Raw genomic sequence first — 26,964 nt, 5'->3', positions numbered from 1 at the left:
CCACCCTCAGCTCAATATTACCACATTACATGACTTGCAATTTCTAAATCCGCCATTACGACAGCACTACAATAAAATAGTATTATTTCATAAGTTATTTTTTAGTAAATAATGACTTGTCTAGTGACTTATTCTTGATTTTAATTTTTTATTAACTAAAGTTTAATATACTTACTAGTATTTTAAGAGACTATAGGAAGTAAATATAATGGGACTATATTCTTAGTTTGCTGCTGTACTATAAAAATCAGCTGTGTTTTCATTCGAAAGTGTCATAATGATTTACGTTTCATTTAAATAATACAAAAAAATATGCAATATAATTTTTTTGCGTTTTCTACCAATAAACCATAATTACTATAAGAAGTTAATTATATTTCGAATCCAAAAACTTTTTGTTAATCGAAGCGGTTGTTTTAAATGACAATAAGTTGTGTTACTGTGACGTCTTTAAAGTTTACAATTTTGTAAAAAGAAAAAAGTTGGAGTGCGAAACTGTGAGGATAAATAAATCTCATAACTAATAAGAAAAATTTTGATAACTTATTTCTCGCTCTTCCTTTTAATCCGACATGAGAAAGCAACATTTTACAACTCAAGTAAGATCTAGAATTTACTTTTCAGGATTGTAGCAACATTTTATCTACTTCCACTTTTCTTCATTATAATAAGAAATTTACAATACTAATAATAGAAGCGTATAATAAGAAACTTAAAATACTAATAATAGAAGCGGAAAATATTATAGTCAATTTCTATTCATTGTTAAATGCTTTTATTTATACTGACTCTGAAATGTGAGTAATTAATAAAAAATTTAAAAGTAACTTGCTTTTGAAAAATGAAGATTACCTGTCGTTTAGAGTTTTAAACTAAGTAAAAAAAAAATTTGCCTTATTTAGAAATACAATCGTTTTCTTTCCTTTATATTTAATAAAATTTTAAAAAATACATTTTGTACATTTTATTCAGATGCAATTTAAAAATAAAATTAATTAATAATCCACTATTTAAAAATTTATTTTATGCAGTATTAACGAAAAACTCATTCTGTAACAAATGCATTATTTTTTTAATTTAAAATATTGAGTTTTCTGTATTTAATAGCATAAATAAATATTAAAAATGTAGAATTTTTTGAAATAAAAATATAAACTCTTCAAACTCTTATCACTAATCTCATCAAACTCTTTGTAATTTTTTTTAAAAAAGCTAATCATTTTACCAATAAATATAATGTACTTAAAATATTATATTAGTGCTATTGATTTAGCAGTATTTAAATGAAAATTTTGAGGATTTAAAAGGAATAGAAAACAAATTATCTGTTTTAAAGTTGTTTGTAGCAATTTTGCATTTATAACGTATATTATGCATCATTTATAAAAAAAATATTGTAATTTCATATTTTTTAAAGTTGTTATTTTGACATATATTGCTTTTTTCAATCATAAAGTATGTATTTTCAAGCAAAGATGAAAAACTGATTTTTTTTTATTAGCAAATTTTGTTCAGAGATTAGATAAGTGAGCATTGTCATTAAACCTCTAAGTTAAGCGGCTAGTATCAAAGAGCAAGGTTTACAGTTTGCTCACTTGGATAAAAGCATTTCCACAGAGATTATAAAAGTTATTTTATCAGTATTTCCTATCTTTTTTCTTTTGAAATAATTTTATATATAGTTTTTAATTATTCTTGAAATGATGTCAGGATACATCAGTTTCTGCCTATTAAAATAAATGCTGCATTGAATTCTTAGCATCTTTGAAATAAATTTGAAAATGTTTTATATAAAAAAGATATATTATTAAAATTTTGAATTATCAGTTTTATGTTTTTCATTTTTAAACAGTTTGATAATTTGGAAATAATCATCTTATTTCATTTAGATAAATTTTCATTGAATTTATTAAATGTAATGAACTGTGTAGATGAATATATGAGTTCAAAATTTGGATTTTTTAATATAGACTAAAGAAAGGATAAAATTAATTTATTATTTTGTTAGAATGTAGCAGTTTTTAAATACTTCTGTTATGTATTTACTACCTCAATGATAAAAAAGATGTGTCAATAGAGTTGATTAATTAAATATTATTTCTTTATGGATTGACATTTTCAGCTTATTAGATGAAGATCAGGATTTTGAGCTACAATTAATTATTTTTACTTCTAGAAGTCACCTTATTAAACAAGTGAAGCTTGTATTTTTATATATGTATCCTAATCGGTAGTTATAGTAAATTTCAGTATCATGAATTTTCTTGATCATAGGTTCATTGATATATATGTTTATATGTGCTAGGTGCTTTATTAAAAATTTGTTTTCTATTTCTATATGAATAAAATTGATCGAAATTGAATAAAAACCAGTAGGAATGATCTTTCAAAACTTTCTTGCATACTTCCTAATAAAGATATTATCTTCCCCTCCCACACATAAGAATCATGGATATTAATCAAGGCTGTAAATGGCATGACTGCTTTGATTTTTATTTTCAGATTCTTCTACATGAGCATTTTGTATTTCATAATATAATTAGGAAAATCAAGTAATCAATCTTCCAATAGAATGAATAAAAAAATTTGAAACAACTGAATTTTTTGTAAATAAGTCATGTATTGCATTTCGTTTATCTAAGTTGTTGGAATTTTGAGTCAAAGGACTTATAAATATAGAAAGCACAATTGATGGATTAATATCTTAATTGGGTTCAAAATTTTATGCAGATTTTATATTCTAAAACTGAACCAAATTTTATCTTTCTTGATATTTATGCTTTACAGTTATTGTGTTTACTTATTCTCAAACAAACATGTAAATTTCCTGTAAACAAATTTCTCTCAAAATGGAATAGAAATTCACAATTTGAATTAAAGACTATATAAAAAAAAATTCAATTTGTTTAACTCAAAGCATTTTTTAGTTATCATGCGCAATAACAAATGGGCATAATTCTGTAAGCATATTTTTAAGATATATGAATAACTGAAATGTAGAAAATTTTTCAGGCTCTTGTGATTGAACTTCTTGTTGATTACTATTATTTTTTTTTTTTTGTATACTTTGAGAAAATAAAAAGGTCAAGAAAAGTTCAATTTAGAGTATTCATTTTGTCATTGAGACAGTGGCTACTGAATTATTTTAATTATATCAATGAAATGCCTCTCTCTCTCTCTTTTAAAATTTATTTTGTGATTATGTAGCATTTTTATTTTCTCCTCCCCCCCTCAAGGAATAATGATAAATAAAATAGATATGGAACATAATATATAAAAACAAAACAGTAGAATAAGTAAATCTGATCAATTTTAAATTAATTCTATTAATATTTACAAAATAACCCAAATAACTTCTTAAATTTTTTAGCCTTTTAATTGTTTGTATAATTTTGTAAAATCATTTAGTCGGTATACTTTTTTGATACTTTCTGTGGGATGTTTTCATATTTTATATGAATTTTGATTTCATCACTTGTCTTATCCTTACTTACAAGAAAGACAAATATGTATATGTATTAGTGCTATACAGGCTGGACCATTTAATCTAGAGCTATCAAAGTTGGCATATACAATATATACTTTGGAAAGCAGGAATGTGCACTTTGGAACATTTTTTTGAATTTTTAATTAGAATTATAAATAATTAAAAATTGAGTGAAATTTTGGCCTTTTTTTCCCTTGATAAATTCCAAAAAATATTACAGCACAAAACTGATTATTACTTGAACTTAAAGTTAAAAGAATAATCTTTTCGATCATACTAATTTTTTAGCCTATAAATTAAGTTTCAATTTTAAATGAATTTTTAAGAAATATTTAAATTGTATTTCCCAACAATTTATTTTGCACAAAATGAAAATAAAATGTAACCTCATGGTTATGTTATGTGTTGGGAAAATTAGTTATTATCCGTGTGTTGTCATCATGTTGGCAAACACTCATATTAAAAGATTAACTGCAAACTAAGAAAAGTATAGTATTCAACACTTGTTTCTGTGAAATACAATATTTTCTAAAAAAATGAATGTGAGGGAAAGTTTTATGTGTTTTTTTTAATATATCAGTATTATTAAATAATTCAGTTTTATTTTAGGTGTACATATTTTAATACATACGATATCTGCTCTAATCATGGCCTAACAGCTGGCTTCTAAAACTTTATTAATCAACATATGTTTATGTGATTTTATTATTTATAATATTTTGTTTTTATTTAATTATTTTATTTGTATATTTTATTCTTTGTATATTTATTCATACAGTAAAGATTAATATTGAATACAGATGGCGCAGTATGCACTAAACCATATGTATGTTTGGAATGTGGGGGAAGTGCACTTAAGCTTGTTTTTTGTAAACACTTCTCCCTGAGAGTTGGTGTGAAACTGGTGCAAGTAGGCACCGCTCGCTCTTTTGTTAGCGGCAAACAGAATCATTCGCTCGCTCTTTTGTTAGCAGCATTTTCTACTTTAATTGTATATAGTATTATGTGTTACCCTATATATGTGTGATTATCGTCCATGTGTGTTGTTATATGTGTGTGTGTGTGAAAATAAATAAGAAAAAGACAAGAAAGCATCTTTCCTTGGCTTAAACATACACCCAGCTACAACATATATATCTAATAAAAAATAGTTTAAATGAAATAATTATATTTTATGTAATTTGAATCAATAAATGCTCTGATGATTTAGATTTTAGATTTTTATATAGATCCTCTTCTCGATGAGTCATATTTAATAAAATATTCATGAGACACTAATATTTTAGGTAGAAATGGAGAAGTTACACTCTTGAAGTAAGATAAAATATTATTTATCATGTTTAAAGATAAAAATTGAATTTTATGATGATTTGGAAAAAATTTTATTGAATAATTCTTTGAAATAATTGTATTAGTTATAAAAAAAAATCTGTGGTACATATAAGATTACAATGGGGAAGGACTTCATTTTCTGCAGTTGCATTTAAAGGAAAAAAGTTTAGTTTTAGAAAAAATGTTTTTGTGTTTATTAAAATTTGATCTCTTCCATACCAAATATAAATTTTATGGCAGCTGACAACAAATTATATATAGTACAATGAACAAATATCTTAAAACTTTTACAATAATAATGGACAACAATTAACTTTCACAATTTAAATGGTAATATTATCGTTGTATGAGAATAAAATATTTTGCTGAAGAAACTCTTTAGAGACCAAGGTACATAAATACTTCATTAAAAATTTTAGAGAACATTACGCTAGTGAACCAGCTGGTCATCAAAGATGGGTTTTTTGTTATAAAGTTATATAGCAATTTCTTTTGCGTTCTAAACAATCCCTCAAAACCAATTATCCCAATAATTAAAACGATTTAATGATAAATCGTCTTTTTATGTACAAAGGGGAAAAAAAAGGAAATGTTAATAAGTTAATTTTATAAAAGTGTTATAACAAGATTATTTTTAATTTTATGTATAAGTATTTAGTATAATTCATTTTTAATTTATCTTACTTCGATATTATTGGAATTTAAAATTTTCATTACATTTTAAAATTATAAGCTGCTAAATTGACTAAGTCTCGTAACTAACACAAAATGCCAGTACTATGGCAGTATCCCTTTGTTTTAGTTATAAAAGGGTAATTAAAAATAAAAGATTTGAATAGTATAAGTATATTTGATAATATTTTTTGCAGTTATTAATTTAGTTCAAATGGGATATCAAGAAAATTCTCTATTTAAGTTGATTAAATTTAAAAAAATTACTTAAGATGTAAATGTAGAACTCAAAAAAATGTTTTTTGATTTGCCTTTTGAATTTAAATAAGTTTTATTTTGCAGGTTGCCTGTTTGGTTAATCCTCCAGTTTTATCAAAATGTGAAAAACTGCAACAAGAAATGTTTGAAAAAATTTATGCTTCCAATAAAGCATTTTTGGGAAGAACACCACCTCCAACTGTTCCACCTAAAGCTATTAAAGAAGGATTTGGAATTAAAACAGAAAAAGGTTTCAACAGAAAAAATATTGATTTATTTATAGATGAGTTAACTGTAAAAATGCATATTATTATATTAGGTTATTTGTGAAAATGATATTTTTAATAGCTAATTTTTTTCTCTTTCTGTTTTAAAAATTATTTATTATTTAATTTTTTTAAATTTGTATGATATGATGAGGAGCATAATATTTAGTCTGAAAGTTCATTAGTAACAAATAATTTTATATTACTATAATTGATTTTTATATAAGCTTTCAAAGGCCCAAGTGCTTTTAAAGATTTGTAGTGAATTAATTTAAGACCTTAATTGAAAGACCTTATTTATTAAACCAATTTTGTTGTACATTAATTTTTTTTGGAGTACTTTACATTTTTTAGAGGAAAAATAATTTAATTGTAACTAGATATAGTTTTAAATGCATTTTAAGTAGTGGAACCCCTCTCTGTATAAAAAGCAACTAATCAACTGCCTGACTGATTATTAGTAAAACCTACCTTGAAATGTTTTCAAATATAATTTGTATGAATGCTTTCTGTTCTTATAATGAAATTTAAATCAATTTTATTGTTCTGCTAAATATTTTAATTATTTGTTCTTTCTTGCTTTTTATGGACATTTTCTTGCAGGTATGTTATTAGACCATGCTGAGATTTAGTGGCTGGCAATCATCTTAATGGTTCATATATTGTTGTGAACATGGTAAAAATACAGTACCTTGTTCTTGAGTCTAATTGAATGTATTGCTTTTACTTTTGAATTAACTACTATGAGGAGTTAATTTTAGAAATAAGAATCATTATTAAATTAACTGCCATTTATTTCATAGCATTATATTGGTGATCTTTCTCTTCATTTTCTTTATTACAATATCAAATGAAACAAGTTTTGTAGTTTGTCCATGTCAAGACATTTCAATTCTTTCTCATTTTGTAATTTAAGACATAATTTTTTTTTTCTTTCTCTTGAGATTGATGTTTATTCTGCACTCCATGCAACAATGTTGATAGTTATTACTTCCATAAGTTGTTGCATATATACATACCAAATTCAATTCACTGATTGACTCAGTATGAAAACTTTCAGTTGTCATATTCAGGAATTTGAAAATTTTGCTCTTTACCAGGAATTGATTTTTGAAAGTTCAGTCTCTTAATAGCTAAAATCTCTCCCCCACCCCTTTATGGTACTTTTTCAAATACTTCTGCTTTATTTAGTTTCCAAACAGAACACTATTTTAATATACTAGATTTTAAAGCTTGCATTTTTACACATATTATTAATAAAGAAATCATAGGGTAGTGACATGCTGAAAATCTGATTCCATCAGACAGTTACTTCTATAGAAGTTGCTACAAATACAAATTAGATTTACTGTGATGATAAACAAAGTGAAGGGGCACAGAATTAAAAAAGAAAAATGTTTTTATCTTAACAGTGCCCCCTCCCCAAACTATTATTGCTAAGCAACAAAGATATATTGAGAAGATGATAACATTATGTATAATAGAGTTTCATGATTATCACTACCTGAATATCGCCAAGTAAATCCAGGGGATGTTATACTTTAAAAAGTACTAAAAAAGTAAAAGTATAAATACTTTAAAAAGTTATTGGGTGGAATGTTTCTTTCATTCTCAATATATTGCCTATTTCATGGTCATTACTTTGGACAGCTTATATATTTTTCAGTCTAAGGGAGAATTATAAATGCAGTTTAACTGATTAATACGCTCCTGAAAAATTGTTTGCATTCTATAAGGCCTTTTTCTTATTATTTATCTAGAAATATAGTAAATCAAAAAATGTGTTTCGATTCTTCTTCACTGGTTTCATATCATTATTGAAACTGCGATTATTCCATATTGTACAGAAGACTAGTCATTAATTAAACCATCAGGAGTGGTTAGTTGGTTATGACGATTGAGATTTTTTTTACAGTTTATTTTTTATTATTAAAAAATAATGGAGATTAAAATAAAAACTATAGTTATCTTAATTGTCTTGCTATATTTAAATAACTATTTTGGAAATATTCAAAGTGAATCATAGCCTTTTAATTAAAAGAAAATGCTTCATGATAAATAAATTATTTGAATTTTGCTGAGGAATATGTTACACTTACTTTGGTTGATTTATTCTGCTTGTTTTGAAATTTTATTTTCAGAATTGTCAGTAATAGAGTTCATAATTTTCAATTTGGTCTCGCAAGATAGACTTGTCCTTTTAATTGAGGAACTGATAAAATGTAGAATTTTATGGAGTGAAATGGAATAATTTAATCCTGATTCTGAATGAATTTAGATTCAGCTCTTTGGGAAATTTCTCAATTATCCTGATTTAGAGATATTTTAAACTGTTGGTTAAACATTGAAATGAAGTTTAAAATATAAATAAAGAGTGTTGATTTCCAGTGAAATATTTCTGAATAACAGTTACATATTTCACTTTGAAGAAAGTTTGAATTAGAAAATAATTATATGCATAATCTTTTCTTCAGTTCTATAAAATTAAATATTGTTATAGGCGATTCTGCTGGTGTACTTATGTATCCGCTCAATTGCAGAATTTTCCATTCGGTATATAATGATTCATTCAAAGCTCCAAAGCAGTAAGTATGATTTTCTTCACAAAGTAATCCCTTCTTAATTATTAATTTCTTCTCTTCTCTAAGTGTCCAGCATCAGTTTTCAATAAGATTATTTTTTGAGCATTTTATTTTAAGATGTATAAACTTTGGAAATGCATTTTTAACTATGATAGATAAGTTATGCAGCATTTAGAATAAAATTTTGTTTAACTCCTTAATTTGAATGTGATATAATATTGAAATTCTCATAAGCTATCATAACTAGTATTTAGTAATTTCAATATTTGATTTAATGCAGATTGTTTTATTCTCGTGCAAATTAGCCAAATGCTTCATTTTAGTTTTGTTTCTGATCTAATTTCTCTCCTGTTTTTTTCTATTATTATCCAGTGCTTTTGAAATATATCTGAAGTTGTAGTTCAGGGTGGTGACAGAACTGGGATATCAGGAAAAATCTGGGAAATTATTAAAATATATCAAAAAATATTCTAAAATTATCAACAAGAACATTTCACACCACACATGCATTCAGTCAGTCAGCAATTTTGCACTATCATCAATATGAGGATTCACAAACCAAACATGAAGAAGATAATGAGAAGAAACTAAGGAAGAATGATTGAGAGTGTGAAAAGAAAAAGTGAAGCAGAGTATTGGCTTAAAGAATTAAAAGATAAAATTCTTGGGATAGCTAAAAAAGAGAGTTTAAGAGTTAAGGAAGAAATTGCAAGCCTCAAACTTTTCTAAAAGAAACTTCAAAAGTTTTTAATTTACTTAAAGCAGGACTGATTGTTTTAAACCAAGTATTTTTAATTGATATTTTAATTTTGAAATTAATAATTGATTGTAATTTGTAATTTTTTTGCAATAATTACCAATCAGTAGTTATTTTTTCTTATCTGTAATTAGTATCTTATATATCTAGCATGACTTGTAATAATAAATGGATTTAAAAGAGACTTATTCATTTATAAAGGCAGAAGTTTTTGATTAAAGCAATTGATTTCTTATGTTTGTTAAAAAATGATTAATGTTTTGGCATGTTTGGTTGTTTACATCTTTGTTAAAATATATATTATAAAAATTGTATAATTGAAGTATTTTTATATTTATACTGCAGCAAATTATTCGAGTACTTATGTAAAAAGTAAAAAAGTACTAATTGGTCCTACAACAATTGGTCCTACTTTAAAATTACATTATTTTGATTTTTTTTTTTTTTCTAATTTTGCTTTTGAATAAATAAAAATTTTAACATTACTGAATACTTTTCCAGAATTAATTATACAGATGTACCTCCTGCTGGTTTGAAAATGGAAGGAATAGATGAAAATGGCGGTCAGATGAAAAAGGTGTTTGAAGAAATAGGAAATGTTGAACCAACTGTAATTGCTCCCCTGACAACTCTTCAAAAGAAAAATATAAAGTAAAAAAAAAAAATCCTTGCTGACTAAATTAAAATTAAATTGATCTGAACACTTTCAGTGCTAATTTAATTTTTTTTAATTAAAATCCTTCAAAATATTTATTATTGTATTAGATTGCTCTCTAATTTGCATAATTAGAGAGGTCAGTGAATGATGCTAATGTTAAAGGTCAAATTAAGATAAACGGGAAAACTTTTTTAGAAGTAATTTTCTTTTAAGAACAATTTCAGTAAAATATGGAAAATTAAATAAAAATCCTGTATTTTATTAGCTGTTTTACCTTTCATTTGATTTATGAGAATGGCAAAGTAATTATTTTCAAGAAAAGAAACTGTCTGTTTTTTTTTTTTTTTTCTAAGGTTGAATGGTTTATTTAATCAAGAATTTAATGGAAAACAATAGTTTGAATAAATTTTACTTTGATTTTACATTGTGATAATTCTACATAAATCCAAGTAACCAGGGAAAATACTGTTCTTTTCTTGAACTCCGATATAATTTTCCTTTCACGTTTTTTTCTTGAGATTTATGAATTGAAATTGCAAATTCTACTTTAATTAAAACCGAATAGAAGGGAAAAATCATATAGGTAAATACTTTTATGATATATAAACTTAGAGATGTTTAGTTATTTTTCTAATATTAAATTTTAATATTTACTTTTATCTTATATGAATGGCAGTTTACTAATTAAATTGAAGTCATCTTGGTTCATTTGTTTCTGTAATTTTTTTTTCATACTGTTTATTTAAACATTGTATATCTATGAGAAGTATATACATTTAAATAACTTATGATTCTTCTTATTACTTTTATTTATATAAATAATGAGTTGATTAGCCTATGGTTCAGCCTATTAATTTTAATGAATATTTTTCTAGAAGAAAATTCCTATTTTGTCTAAAGAAAACTTCTATTATTGAGGAATTAATTGATTAGTTTTCCATAAACTTTTTTAGAAAATGTATCTGGCAAATGATTTGTTTTTGATTTCTTTTATAGTGTTAAAAAATGCTTGGTTGATAGGAACAAAGTTTCAGATTAATAGAAAAAAAAAAAAACTTTAAACATTTTCTATTTTTACATATATTCTTTAAATAGCAAATAGAAAATTACACCCTATTAAAAACTTTTGCATGAAAGTTTTTGTTAAAATATATATTTTTTTAAATAGGTTAAAAATTAATTAAATTTGGTGCTATACCTACTATTTACTCTTGCATTCAAAATAAAATAGTTACAAATACCACACAAAATATTTATAGCAATTTATATTTCATGAATATGGCATTCTTATTTACTGAGCATATTACAGATATTGTATATCATTTTATTGATTCTTATCATTGTCATGCTTAAATTTTAGTTAAACTTTGCATTATCCTATAAAAATTATTTCTAATTTATAAAAAACATTAGTTTATTGCATTTAAAAACATTTCTTAATTTTTCAATAACCTGGAAGATTTAAAAAATGTTTGCATTCTGCATAATGGTTGCGCTTCATATATACACATAGTTGTTGTGAATTAACTGGGAGCAAAGTTGGGGGGGGAGACTGTTTCTTTTTAATCTAGTTATCTTAGTGATATTTCTAGTTGTATTGAAACTAGAATTTCATTTGTCAATGCTGCCAGATTTTTTTGTTCCTTTAAGATGTGTATGCTTTCATAAAATTTTTAAAGATTGGTATTTAAAAACATGAGAAGAAAAAGTTATGATGTTATGAAAAAGTTAAGTTTAAGTTATGTTAAAAGTTATGAAAAAGTTAAATTTTTATGAATAATTTGTTAAAAACATTTTATTTTGCATTTATCTGTAAGTCACTAAAGTTGAAATTGTTTGTATTTCAGAAACAAAATGTTGTCTGTAAAAGGGCTCAATAGGGATTTAACTGATACTGAAAATCATCTCCATTATCTGACAATACAAGATCAAGCAAAAACTTCTTTGCATTCAGAAAATTTATTACTTGCACTGTGGAACTTGGTGAAAAATAAAAAATCTTGCTATCGTAAACATTTTAATTCCTATTTGAAATCATATTTGCAGGTAAATAGTAATTATTTCTTTTGAATTTTATTACATAAAATCATTTACAAGAAAATTTTAAAGTTGCCAATATGCTTTACAGTAATTAAATATCGAATACAAAATGAAATGTAAAAAAGCATGGATTTTTCTCTCTATTTTTTTTCTTGTAAATTTATTCGTATATTTATTCTTATAATTATTTGGCTTTTTTTAGTTATTAATAGTATAGAAGTTATGATTAATAGTACCAACATTTTGAGAAAGACGTTGTTATTGTATACATTTTCTTTTATTTCTCATATTTTAGCTAGTAGTTGTAATGAGCAAATTTTAATATCATTAAAAATAAAAAATAAATCAATAAATATATCTATTGGAAACAGTACTCTAATTGCTGAAGATATATTTTAGAATTTTTATTTATTTTATCCTCTTGCTACTAACCTGGCCATGCAAGTTTTGTACTAATGGGCCTTTTCCTTTTCAAATGAGGAATCCAGGATGTGAATTGAAGCATAGTGATAACTTCCTTTTCATTACTTTTCATCCTGCTTTCACTGATATGATATGAAATTGATTTCATTTTATAGATGGAAACTTGATAATAATACCCTCTCTATAATACTTTTTTTTGCACTGTTCTGAACTATATTTGGGCACAGTGAAACATGTATTTTTTATCATAATATATATCAAAAACTTTTCCCTCGTGAAATTTTATGTTTTAAAAATAACATCTAAGGTAAAGAAATCCAAGTTTTAGTTTTGTTTAGTTATATTAACCTCCCAATTTTTAAAGCAACACTAAGGCTATTTAGGGACGGACCATGTAATTTTGAACCTTGGTCAGATGACGAGGACGACACCTGAGCTGGTTTCCTCCTCTCCACACCACACCAGCAAGAAAGAAATCCAAATAATTCATAACATTTACAAGATCATATTCTTGATAATATTATAACATATTATCAAGAATAATATGTTATAATTAATAGTTGGCAAATAAGAAAAGTTTTTACAATATTGACAATGCTTATTTTAATTACAAATAACATTCAATATGGTCTCTAATTAGGTATACTCGCAACCTTTGTGTGAAATTTATCACTGTTTCTATAAACACATATTTCATTAACTTTTCTAAAAAGTTAGGATATCTTAAAGAATTACATTACTCTGAACTGTTTGACGAGACCATCATATCAAGTATATTGAACTCTATAGTTGACATAAAATGGCTTACTCTACAAGTGGCTCATGTGTCATACCCAAATACAGAGCCCAAAAATTGTCTTCATCAATGAAACTCAGTAAGTAACGATACCATTATTATATTCATTTGGAAAAGAAGTTGCTTACTATTTTATCATCTTCTCATCCTGATATTTGAGGTTTTGTTATTCTTCCTACGGTGAAACTAGCACTTTAGGTCGTTTCATTTTTTGAACTTCCATTAGGCATAATATTCCTTATGCACTGCTAGTACTTGGTATATTAGTCATTTTCATTTTGCTAGTTTGCACTAGTTGCATTTTTTTCAACATATTGCTGTTTGAATTCTTTTCTTACCTAGTCTGATTGCATTTCTAGAGTTTCAGAATATTTGAATCATTCAAACGTTTCCCATGAAGATTCATCAATCCTCATCATAACTTCTACAACTATTGAAATACGTCAAAGCGGCGTGTATGTGGGAGAGGGGATGATTTTATAATTTGAGTAATAAGGGCGAGTCATAGCATGTAAAAACCATTGAAGGGCAGTTATTTATAAGTAAAGAAAAATTATTTATTATTATTTCATTATTATTGTATTTTTAAGATTCTTTGAATCATGCAATAAATTTTTAAGAGTACAAAACTTTCCTAGTGTTGAATTTTAATATTAATTTTTAATTTTTTCTTTAAGTTAAACCTTAGTTTTTAATCGTACTCATGAAGGGAATTTTGTTTCATTTCATCCAATTAGTTGTCTATTTTAGAGTTTAGAACACATTTTCTATATTATATGGCCTCTCTGTATCTTTAAATTGCTAAATTTAGCAAATTAAAGCATTAAAGATAAGAAAAAATTTATGAAACCAAAAAAATAAATAAATTTTCTACTATTCATTTCAATTTAAGTTCTATAGTTTATTATCAAATTCCATCCAAGTTGTTCAGTAATAATTTACAAATGAGGAACTTTTTATTAAGAGTGACTTTATTGCTTTCTAATTTTAGATCAAATTATACAAGAATGAAATTCCTTTTTATCTTAAAATATACTTTTCCTTTTTTTTTTTAAAGAAATTATATAAAGATTTTAATTTTTTCTAAAATCTGAATATAAATATATCCACATCTAAATTCCATTTTGTAAACAGGTTATGTTCATTATTGATAAGAAACTTTTCAAATCTCTTGTAAAAGATAATTATCTTCTGAAATCAAAATTTTTCTTTATTGTATTTCATTGTTTTGCTCAAAATTAAGAGTTTTATAAACTTCAAATGCTGAAAAGGTATGGCAAAGCAGTATCTATTCCTTTTTAAAAAGTTTGCTATTAATCAAATATATAAAGATTTCCATAAAGCTTTTCTTTAATGCTTAAAATAAATGCAAATTTGTTAATATATGTGATTGAAAGAACTTATAAAAAGAATTAGAAAATTTATTTTGTTTATAGAAATTTTATTTTTGGAACATAAAAATTACATATTTTTCTGAATTTGTTATCTCGCGACTTCATGAAAAAGTGCTAAATCTGTTAAACTTTTTTTCATCTAATTTCATTTAAAAGTCCTAGTCAATGCTGCTTTTTAATACTATAACTTAAATTTTCTTTGGCTGAACTAAAATTGACAGCTGTTATCCAATCAGAAAACATAATTTACTCTCGAGTATTTTTGAAAAATAAATGTTTTTTTTAAATAAATTTTTAAAAGTAAAATTAATAAGGAGAATAAAAACATCTTCTTTAATGAATTAAAAAATGAATTTAAACGTCTTTAAATGAATTTAAAAAATTCTTTCAAATCACATATATGTACACATTACTGTTTTAAATTGTACTCTAATTTTATGAAGGCTTTGTATTTTCAAAAATGTATGTAAGTTATATCGATTTTTTATTTTAGTTATAACAGCATAATTTCCTTGAATTTCAGAATTTTTCTAAAACATTCACTGTAAGTGATCTTCAGAAAATGTTTGAGAACTTTGATGTGTATATTTCTAAGAACAGTTTGAAACAAGTTCTCAATGCTTTCAGACTTCTAGATAACAGTGAAGATATAGATTATGATAAATTTCTTAAAGCTTTGAAATGGGAATCCTTATTAAACGAAGCTTCAAAACCTCAAAGTATAATTTTTCTTTTATATATGAATAGAATTTAATATCAAATCTAATAACAATCTATTGGTAAATTTTTAGTTTGAAATTTGATAAGTTTTTTTACTCTAAATTTTGGTTTATAATTCTGTAGGAAAATACTCATAAATCTAGGAATATTCTAATATACTTAAATTTTATGTACTTCAAAATTGAAATGAATATATAAAATAGTTTTTTCTTTTTAATGTTTTTTGCCAAGCTTCTTAATGTTGCTTCTTAATAATGTTCTATGAACCAAAATTAAATTAAAAAGCAAAGATTATTTTGTACTTCAATTTTTCTTACAATTTGCATTTTTTTTTTCAATTTGCACAATACTAAAGTAATTAATAATAATTTTTAAATGTTTCATATTTTGTTTTTCTTTTATGAATTACTCTATACTTCAATTTACCACATTTTTACTAAATTCTGTAAGCTATTGTTTTTTAATAATATAACAAGTCTTACTTTTTATAAAATTATTTATTATGTAAAACAATAAATTATCAATATTATTAATTTAATGATATGGCAAATGAGTTTTTATTGATTAAACTTCATAGACTCTTATATTAAAATGTAATATTGAAATTTTTTTCTTTTTTTTATAGTTTATAAAAATAAAGAATAAATTTAATAATACTACCCTAAGATACAAGTTTCCAATTTTTTTTTTTTTCACTTAAAATAGCTTTGTGAAATATTTGCTTGAAATTCATGTTTTTTAATTATTTTACAGCTGTGAGATAAAAGATTTTCAAATTGATTTCGAGTTCAGAACACTTTAAATTTCTTAGCCTGTATATAAATGTTTATTCATTTCATATTCATTTAAAAAACTTAATTAGAAATAATTAAATAATTAATAAAAAAATTTACTGATGAAGAATTTTATAATTTTTCCAAATTTGTGATTTATTATTAGTTGCCATTTAATTCTAAAAATCACTATGTAAAGCCTAACTAGAAGCAAAGTATAAAATTTAAATTGGCATCTCTTGTTGAATTCTATCTATTGAAATGGAAATTAAATAGAATGAAATGCAAAAATGAATGTGCATGTAATAGTGCATGGTGATGTGGATATATGATGATGTAAAATTCCTATATTTAAGTTGAGTTTAATGAAATTTATGTAAAAATAATTGCTAAAAAGTGAGACTATTATTAAAATGATTAACTTCTATGATATGATGCCTTATACATGTTACTTTTATTTTCAACCACTTGATATAATTCCAAAAAAAGTTATGCACAGTAAATAAGTAATCTGATTGGAATGGATAACATTTGGTGAATTTATTTTATACTATATATGCAGTATATATAATATCCACTGAAACATATTACACCTCTGAAAAAAATTGAATCGTTTGTAGTCAGTTGACATTGAAATATTGGTATTTAACATATTTTTAATTTTATTTTGTATGAAGGAAATGAAATTTATCCTATAACTTATTTTTTAAGGTATGTTTTATTTGCTTGCATTTTTACTGCAAGTATCAAATAATATACAGAGTGGTTCATGGAAACATGTTTTTTTTAGGAAACTATTGTTATTATTTTTGTGCAATTAAGTAACATTTATTATCTTAAAAAATAAATTTATTGAAGAAATAAATTATTCCCGTATAAATAAATTAAGCTAATAGAATTAATACATATTTAGTACTATAGAAATTATATGAGAAAGTATTAATTTTAAACTTTATATTAATTTTAAACTTTATAGAAGGTATTAAACATTTCATAAGCAAAAATTTCCTGATGAGTGTTTTATTTAATGCATATACATGCAAGGCATTTTATTGAACGGTGTATGATTTTCTAGAAGTTGTAATTTACATGAAGAAGAGTCTAATATTTTGTAGCTGTGCCGTATTGAACATACCATCATCTCGTTTATCATCCATTGGGTTGATCTTTCTCGTAAATGTTACTGAATCAGAATCATTTATATTTATGCCATGTACTGTGAACTGCAAATTGATAGTTATTCATTGAGGTTTTATTTTTATTAATATGAGAAGAAACATGGTTCTGATAGGAAACCGACTCTAATACAAAAAATGTGCATATATAGATATAGAATGAACATACTTCATGAACATATGCACTATTTGCAGTGAATGTTTAGGCTGAAAGCCTCTTATTAAGTAATCATAACTCAAGCTTTTCACCTTAATGGACGAATTTATTAAATATTTTCAAGTGAACTTTTATCAAATCCTTTTTAGCTGAGTAATAGGTTAAGTAGTTGCTTACTTTAAAATTGATTTCAACAGTGAATTTAAGCAGTAACATTTTGAGTTTGGTTGTTCCATACATAATTGGCAAGCGCTCTGAATCTATTCTGTATTGATTAGATTTTCCGTGGGCTCACTTGAAGACTTTGGTGTATGGCATTCTGCCTTTACAGTGTTAGAGATCTTGTGGCATGCATCTCCATACTAATTGCCTTTGCTGTCGAGGATATATATTTTTACCACCTGCCAGTAAAACTGTAACATATGCTCACATGTCTGACATATGTTACAGTTTATCCATCATGTTTTTTTTTTTTTTTGTGCAAAATCTAGTGTGGAGATGCTATGCCAAACTCAAATTGATTGATAAAATGATATGAGTGGTTAAGGTTAAAACTAAATTCTAGTTGGAAGTTGTGAAGCACAAATATAAAAAGAATAACACAAATGTCATTAAAAATATAAATTCCAATTAATTCTTTAAAAACACAGTTTTATCTTATAATATCTTATCTTACAACAAATCTTATCTTAAAAACAAAGTTTTGATTTGTAAACTGTTTAAAATCCTTGTATCAAACAGGAAATAATCGACATTAAAATTTTATTAAAAATAATCTATTTCTGAAAGTTATTCTCATAGACATGGACAAAAGATACTATGGTATCCACAGCATGAAGTGCTGTTACCCATGATCAGTGGTGGTAAATTCGCTTTAGGGAATGAAGTCTGGGGCTTGAGTGATAAACTTGGTCTGATGTTGGGGTATATGTAGTCTTGAGCAGGCAAGGTCTTTGGTCCAATCCAAGTGGTCCTTCTTGAGGAGGAGAGGGGCTTCTTGGATGGTGATGTCCCCCCCCCTACTTGCCCTGGTATGGGGAGGTGTGCAGAGGTCGAGGTATTGACTTTAGTTTTGTAACCAATGAAAGATTACAATATGGCTCATGAGGAACTTTGATTGCACTATTTCGATAGATATGGGAAATTTTATGATTGATTTAAAGTTATTCTGTGAAAAAATCTTATTTTGGAATATTTATTTAGTATGTTCTTTTAGATCCAGGGAATTTTTGCAAAACAAAAACTACGAGCTCCCCTTATGCTGTTTCTATTGAACCACTAAAAATTACTTCTGCTGATGTTGGGAATCACAAATCTTCAGGTATGTTGCATATGCATTAATATTTTTTTATATAAAAACAAATGAATAAAAATGGAAATTCTTTAATTTTTGAAAATGAACTTGCATTTCCTTTTATTTTGTGTTTTAAGATATTAAAAAGTTAAAAGTATTAAACCCTTTAAAGATATGCTCTTAATCGAAGATTATACTGTAAAATCTTAGTTAATTTTTTGCACTTCATGCAGCCTTATATAAATTGGCACTTGGTTAATGGTATATTTATATAAACACATGAAATGCTGTTAAAGACACTAATTCTTTTTGTGTTTTATTGAATGTGAAATTTCAACTATCTTAAGAACAATAAGTATGAATTCCTTCTCAGTTTGGAAAAAAATTATGTATAGACTAATGAAGAAAAATATGGTTTGAAGAGCTTCAGTCATGTATTACATTTTTTGATCAATAATAAAAAATGGCTTCTACTTTTCACCTTTCTTTGAGTTTTAAATCTTAAGGTATTTGAACATGTTTGGAGCACTTTTTTAGAAAAACATGGTGTGGACATACTTTAACCATATTTCTGGATTTAAGACTATTCAAAATTAGTAATAGGATGTTAATATTTGAAATAAACATTAAAACTTTTTGAAAATTGGCATTTAATAGCTTAAATTTAAGCAAATTCTTTAAAAGTTCAAACTGGCTCCACCAAAAACTGTTACTCTCATCCAAACAGAACTTACACCAAGATAAACTGCATACTTTTTGCTAGGGAATGAACTACAATCATATGGTTATAGTAGTAAATAAAAAATTTAGAACCAGTCGAAGATTTATCATGAAATTTTTAGTAAATATATGACATTATTCAAACAAAAGGCTGTAAATTAAAAAAATATTCACTCAATCTAAATTCTTTTAGTTCATTCCCTAGAAAATTGAAGAAAGACAAAGTCCACCAAATTTCATAGTAATATGATAATTATATTTTGAGTTATTTGATTAGAAGTGAGCAAAAAATAAGTAAAAATCAATTTTGAGAAAAATGCATTTAAAGTATACAGTAACATGTTTAGTAATAAATAATGTGTGTACATACTTAAAATTCACCACGTTTATAGATTATACCTTTTTCCTACTCAGCTTTTAATAATTTTCCTTTCCTTTTTTAATCTTTTTTGGCAATTTTTGCTTTTTGCAGTGAATGCTGCCTAGATTCATTTATTCTGTTTTTGTCAAGCTCAGCGAACTGCATTTGCATAACTGCATTTGAACTAGGATACCCTCCAATAATCTTAAGGATATTCAGTAATCCTATAAAAACCTTCATTAAAATGTATTACAGACATAAATGCCCCTATCTGAGAGTTCAACTCTTTAAGTACAAATTTCCACGAAACACCGTTAAAACGTTCGTTGGCATTTTACATTTGGCTGTGCAAAAAATTTCAAATATTTAGAACTAAATTTGTGTTTATACAGATTTTTAACATGTTTACCTTCTAAATTGGTACTTCCGGTTATTTAAATGTCCACTTCCAGTTTACCGATCATTACGAAAATATAAATATCTTGACTTTTAATTAATGTAGAGACAACCTGTTTTGAATAGCTCAAAGACTGGTCTATCCAATAAAAGAATTTTTTTTTAATGTCATTTTTGGCAAAAATCGACGTGTTCAGAAATAATTGACTTTTCAATGTGTTCGGATACCTTAAATAGAGTAATTATTACTCCTGTTTGTATGGTTTATTTATATTCATTTTATATTAAAATCTGATTCCAAATAATAATGTATGTATATGTAATGTCAGTAATTACAAATTTTTTATTATTCTTAGTAGTTTTGTAACTTACACATGCTCTTTTGTTTGATTTCTGTTTAGTGAGGTTTTTCAGCAGTCTTATCTAGTATTTTTTGGGCATGCAGATGAATACAAAGTTTTCCATATTTATTGGAGTACGAAATATAATTAATAGTTAAATTTGAATAACTGAAAATAAGAATTTATGGATTTTGTATATCCAATTGAATGCTTCATTGTTTTATCTTTTCAGTTTTGTGCATTTCATTGTTATTTCATTCAACTTTAATTATATAGATGAATTACATTTTCTAATAGACTCTGTTCTGTTCTAATAATAAAGCTGAATGTACATTTGTATATGTTGGCACTCTAATATAATAATGCCAAACCATTTCATCGACATATATCAAATTTGGTTCACATATACCTTGGAGGGTAAAAATGTGTGCCTGGCAGCATTTTTTAAAAATTTTTTAATTAGAAATTAAACTGAATTATTTAACATTTTTCCACTGTGAATTCTGATAAAATCATCACACAAAAATGTATTTTACTCTGTTTCAAAATTTTAAAAAATTGTCTTTTTAATAATACTGATTTAATAGCTGTGTGATGTTTTGCTGCTTATTAGCAATTAAAAGATTTTGTCTAATTTCTAACAATAGGTTACATTGTTGCCTTTAAGTTTGCATCTTTTCTGTTGTTTCGCCAAACTTTCTGATTATATGATTTTCTTACATTGTTGAAAGATAAAGAAGAATTTTGTTTGATTTCTGTGGAGTTTACAAGTCATATAAAAGGAATTAAATTTTTGAGATAGGTGCATCACACAAATATGTTTTTAATACCACCATGATGTCATGGGTCTGATCTAAATTAGAAAGTTTCATGTATGCAATGAACAGGGTATAGGTGAGATAATTAAAGTAACACATCTTTAATATCTGGCAGTTACCCAATGTCATGGATATGAAGTTGTACATAATGGAATAAACTGAATTTAAAGCTAACCAATATCCTCAATGAACCAGCTGATCACCAGAGGGGACTAGTTTTAAATAAAATAACAATTATTTTCATTATTAATTTATTTGAGTTATACTGCAATAATATCAGATCCTAGTTTTAGGTAGATTTCTAAAGGAAGACTGACAATGTATTGCAATGATTCTCTTGATAAGACTTGCTACAATTCTTCACCAATCATGTTCTCTGGAATCCAAAACCACCCTTCGTTCAATGATACATATATATATTAATATGCATATACCACTTTCCAAATGTTATTATGTGAACAACATTAATTTTGTTTGCATTTTAATTGTCTTAGAATGTTATAAGAAATGTAAAAACCTCGAATGAGTCGTAGATGGGCCGTTCAGCTCAAAGAGGGTCGTAGTAGTGGATGGGAATTTTCATTTCACTATAACTTCCTTAATATTAAAGACAGAAAAATAAATTAAATAAGCATCTCATTAAAACTAACAATTTTTGTATTTGCAATTTTTCGATAGCTGCAATCGCTTTGAAGTTAGGGGCTAAAAATGATTTTCAAGCCCTAATCTTGACTTTTTAACATCAAAAATTTATGTTGCCTGTTTTAGGAAAAAAAAAATCATTAATTTCTATAGTTTGAAATTGTTTAAATGCCTGTAGAATAAAGATTAAAAGCCTAAATAAAACTAATTAAGTAAAAATAAATGAGGAGAAATGTTTAATGTCAACATTATATATAAATGACTAGTTTAAAAATTTCCTGAAGTTTATTCTTTAAATATATATTTTAAATGAACTTCTTTATTCCGGTGCTTTTATTAATTTGATGGGCGGCTCTTGGTTGGGTATCTGCTCCATTATTGGGAGTATACTGTATTAAAAAATATTGTACTGATACACTACAACCATTATGGCTTTAACTGAAGTATGAGTAATTTTATTAACCGACTAATAGCGATTAATCATATGAAATATCAATAAAGATATGAAGTCAATCTATTGATTATGTTCACCAACAGCATGCAGTAAATACAATGTGCAGAAGAATATTAAATAAATTTGATGAAAAAAATTTTTTTACTTCAATTATTAGTCATAATTCAAATTTTTAAATGCACAATTATTACATCTTAATTTCAGCATTGATTAAGAAAAGATGATTTTATTTTTCTTTCAATATAATTGAAAAATCAAATGATAAATTCATACTTTCTATCATAAAATTTTACAGTTTGCATTTAATCGAAAGAAAAAGATTTTCAAACAATATTTCATTTCTTCAAATTTTTGCAGAGGTAAACTTTCAATTCTTGAGCAAACTAATACAAACTTTTGACATTTATTAAAACATTCAAAGCTTCTCGGTAATATAAACTTTGCAACAAACCTAGATTTGTATATTATTTTTTTATAACATTTGTACTTTGATACTATTTATTTTGCAATAAATACTGGATTGTTTAATAGCAATATAAACATTCCCTATGGTTGTTTCAATAAGTAATATTTAATTTTACGTTATCGTATATGAAGTATAGAGAAAGTATTGTAATCGTCCAAAAGCATAAACTAGAAATTTTGATGTAGTTCTTCGTTTTGGACCTTTCTGAATCTGAAAAAAATGTTTTTGGCATTATGACTGGCTGTATGTGGTAAAAATAAAAATTCTTTGAGGTAGACAAATGAAATTTCACATGCGGTCTCTTTACCAAATTTGTAGATTTCTATCAAAATCTGTTCAGAGAAAGTGCATCTGTTTCAGTACAAATGGACTCAATAATTATAAATTGCAGATAGCTATGTAAATAAAATTTGGTGTAGCATCTAAAATAGAGGTTTCTGTCAAATTTTGTATCGCATCTATCAAACGTTTGACCATCTGTCAGTCCGTACTTGCATAGGCATGTTAATGAGATAATTCATTAACGCAATGACTTAAATCAATGAAATTCATTGCCTTGTGACTGAAATCATAGTTACATGTTAAATTTTGGTATGAATTGCTCTGAGAAAAGATGCCCCAAACATGCATTCTTAAAATCGATTCAGTAAAAATGTTACATTTGTGCCAAAGATCTGTAACTATTTACTATATCTATAACTTACACTAGATCAATAATTTGTATGTACTTTACATGTTGATGGTGAATGCTAATCAAGATATTTGCAGCCACATTTTTATGGGGTAGAGGGAGGGGGAATTAATGCAAGAATGTTTTGAAGACCATTCCCATTGGTTTTTGTCTAAGGATTGAAAGGAATCTGAAAACCTCTCTTGGCCTTCCAGATTGCCAAAGGGATTTTTTTAAATACTGCATAGAAAATTTTTTAAAAATATTTTGATATTTTTATTAAAGAACATTTTTAACATTTTCAGAAATAATTATATGTAATTTCTTGAAGAAAATTAATTAATTTTATGAAACTTGGGTGATGTGGCGGTGGAAAACATTACTTCTGTCATGGCATTTGAAATGTATTACTATTGAAAAAAAAATACAAAGCATTAAAATGGTATTTATTTCCAGCCATTTGAACCATTTATAAAGCATAGTTTTCTTAAAATTAAACATAGCACTGAAGGTGTAATAACCTAAAAATTTATTATAACTGTTTAGCAGCTTGATATAATTTGACTTTGGTTGTAAAATCTACTATTTCGATTATATACAAAAATAACAGCATTTGAGAATTGTGTGTTTCTGAAACAGCTTTTCTGTACAAATTTTTTTTTATTAATCATGATATTTTATTTAATCATATTGAAACAATTGATTTTTGCAGCTCCTTTGAAAACAGCTGGGCTTCCAAGTTGCCGAAGTGACATAATGAAACCTAAATTAAGAAGTGTTGCAGACTACAATGAATATGGTGATATTAAAAGTCTTGCAAGTATTGTACAGCCGAGTACATTTGAAAAATATGGAGTTTATGAAGATGATCTTGGCACTCTGAGATCAAAAGAAGAGGTGTGTTTTTTTTACTCATTTATTATTAATTTATATATCCTCTCATTTTATTAATTTTTAATATTAAAACAGCATTGCAGTTATTAAAAATTAATAAATATGAAAAATGCCAATATGACATAACTTGAAATTTTTACATGAATTTCTTCATGCTTGGAACACATAATTTCTTTTCTTAAAAAGGAAATTTATTTTTGTATTATAAGAAAGAAACAGTTGGAATAATTATGATTGGAATCTGGGATTTCTGTTATGTCTTAAAATACGCAAACAGAAAAATAACTTTTCACTTCAATATATATATACAATAAAGATTTAAGCTGAAAATCACATTTTATACTGCAATAAACACTAGATTATTTCTTTAAATTGGTTGTACATGTATCAAGGCAGAAAATGTATAAATTAATAAACATTATGCATTATCGAAATAATTCTATCATTAAATGGGCACCTTATAAAAAAAATCAAATTAATGCATCAGCAATAACACTGCGGAAAAGAAGAAAAGTGCATGCTTAGCTCACAAGTGTTGATCAACTATTTAAATCATTTTTAAAACCATTCTAGATTGTTTCAAAGCACGCTCCATTAAAATCATACATATATTAATTCAGCTGAAATATTTTTTCATTTAATTCATTTAATCCCATTCACTGAAAAGAAATAATGTATTTATATGAGGATTTCTGCAGTAAAATGTAAAATAAAATAACTTATGCTTTAAGTGTGTGTGTGTATATATATATACAAAAAAAGGTCCTAGAAAACTGTTAACAAAGCAAGAATTTTAAAAACAGGAGGCAGTTAGGTAATAAGTTTAACCAGTCAATTCTGTTCGACATGCATGCATGTCAATACAGCCTATTTTAAGATGGTACATTCTCCATTACATATAATTTTTGTTTCTTTTAGTATTTCTTTTAGCCTTATGATTAGTGAAACCAGACACTGAATTATGTTATGGGGAACTTACGAACTGTTATAAAATAACGATATCTAATCAAATTATTCTTTGTAATATGTAACCCAATTTATATTAATTTTTTTATAAGTTAATGGTTACTATTTAGGATTAAATGCTGTATGTTTTTTTCCTTGCATCTTAGGTTTAATTATTTGTGGCTCCATACTTAATATTTGTTCTCCACCTGCAAAATCCAAAAAATAGTGTTGTTAATTTCTTAGAAACATGATGAGAAATTGAAAGTTGTATTTATTAATTAGCTCAAAAAATTATTCAAGTTTTAAAACTGAATTATTGAATTAAAAATGTAGATAATTTAAAAAATCGCAGAAAACTTTTTTTTTGCATTTATTGCTTTAGAAAATATCACATTTCATATTTAGTTCATTTCATGCAAACACATGCTGAAAATTACAGTTTTCTAGGCTTAATTTAGTAAGAGTTAACTTAAATTTTTTGGCCTTTTGCCAACATATAAAAACTTAATGATATAAATTTTATTTTTTATTCTGTACAACATAAATTGTTGAAAATATTAATTTTTTTTTAATTCACTAAAAATAGACACTTAATTTTTACATTTAAAGAATTTATATGATTGACAAAAGTTACTTTTTTGAATTTTAAGATGACGTAAAAATCAGTTTTGTATGGTAATATTTTTGGATGTTATTGCGTGAAAATGCCAATATTTCTCATAATTTTTAATTAATTAAATTTTTAAATGCCATTCCAGGGTGCACATTCCCACCCTCTAAAATGAATGAATCAAATTTGGTAACTCTAGGTCAAATGGCCTGGCCTGTAGATAGTGTTGAGTGTAAAACACAGCAGATGTCTGATCCCACTGAAAGAACTGCCATATTTGAGAAATTTAGGGCATATTAAATCAGACATCATGGGTCAAGCACCTTCCTATTGTTGTGGTGTGCAAATTTGGAGAGGGGGATACCAGCTGAGGCGTCATTTAACCACAGTTCAAAAATACAAGCCTGATCCCATAATAGCACTAGAGTTACTTTTAAAAAGTCATTAATGTAACTAATCAAATCAAATGAAATTATTTTAATTAGAGATTAACTTTTGTATTTATTGTATTTTATATTAAAATAACTATTTTGAGCTTTTAATCTAAAAATATTTATTTTAATATAAATTCTCAATTCAATTTTTATTCCAGATCCAATCAATCCTTATTCAAAGTGGAATATGTTTTAACAATGAAGTATTCACTGCTGTCTGGCAAAAAGTTAACAAGAAGAGTAAAGCTAGTATTGGGGAAATATGGAGTGCTCTAAAATGCCTCTGCCTGACAAAAAATCATTTGTTTTCTTAACACAATTAAAATGACTAAGTCCTGCTAAAACAAGACAATTCACTGAATTTGTCTTGTTTTAATATTTCTATTTATAGTATGCTGTTTTCAATAAATTAATTATTCTAAACAA

At 25.6% G+C, this 26,964-nt stretch overlaps 1 protein-coding gene across 4 annotated transcripts; it reads left to right on the top strand.

The window, feature by feature from the left end:
• The first annotated feature begins 55 nt into the window (after positions 1-55).
• Positions 56-26,964, top strand: LOC129967137 (uncharacterized). 4 transcript variants are annotated; one of them, XM_056081822.1, is made up of 8 exons: positions 56-79; positions 5,834-5,999; positions 8,516-8,600; positions 9,856-10,005; positions 11,860-12,058; positions 18,707-18,811; positions 24,365-24,549; positions 26,697-26,964. In XM_056081822.1, exons 2-6 carry the CDS (start codon positions 5,891-5,893, stop codon positions 18,770-18,772), a joined length of 609 nt encoding a protein of 202 aa, XP_055937797.1. In that variant the 5' UTR covers positions 56-79; positions 5,834-5,890; the 3' UTR covers positions 18,773-18,811; positions 24,365-24,549; positions 26,697-26,964. The 4 variants fall into 4 exon arrangements, with proteins under 4 accessions (XP_055937797.1, XP_055937796.1, XP_055937798.1 ...); XM_056081821.1 differs by lacking the exon at positions 56-79 and adding an exon at positions 199-599; XM_056081823.1 differs by lacking the exon at positions 56-79 and adding an exon at positions 1,470-1,628.

The sequence above is a fragment of the Argiope bruennichi genome, chromosome 4, assembly GCF_947563725.1.
Source record: "Argiope bruennichi chromosome 4, qqArgBrue1.1, whole genome shotgun sequence".
Lineage (NCBI taxonomy): Eukaryota > Metazoa > Arthropoda > Arachnida > Araneae > Araneidae > Argiope > Argiope bruennichi.
Note: the sequence above shows the minus strand (reverse complement) of the source record. Positions and strands in the feature narration are given on the sequence as shown.

What these genes read in the sequence shown, in the direction of transcription:
- LOC129967137 (XM_056081821.1), top strand. Translation starts at nt 573, where the DNA reads ATGAGAAAGCAACATTTTACAACTCAA. An exon ending in TGGAATTAAAACAGAAAAAG is followed by an intron (nt 6,000 to 8,515) that starts GTTTCAACAGAA and finishes ATATTGTTATAG; the next exon opens with GCGATTCTGCTGGTGTACTT. An exon ending in ATTTGAAATCATATTTGCAG is followed by an intron (nt 12,059 to 18,706) that starts GTAAATAGTAAT and finishes ATGTTCTTTTAG; the next exon opens with ATCCAGGGAATTTTTGCAAA.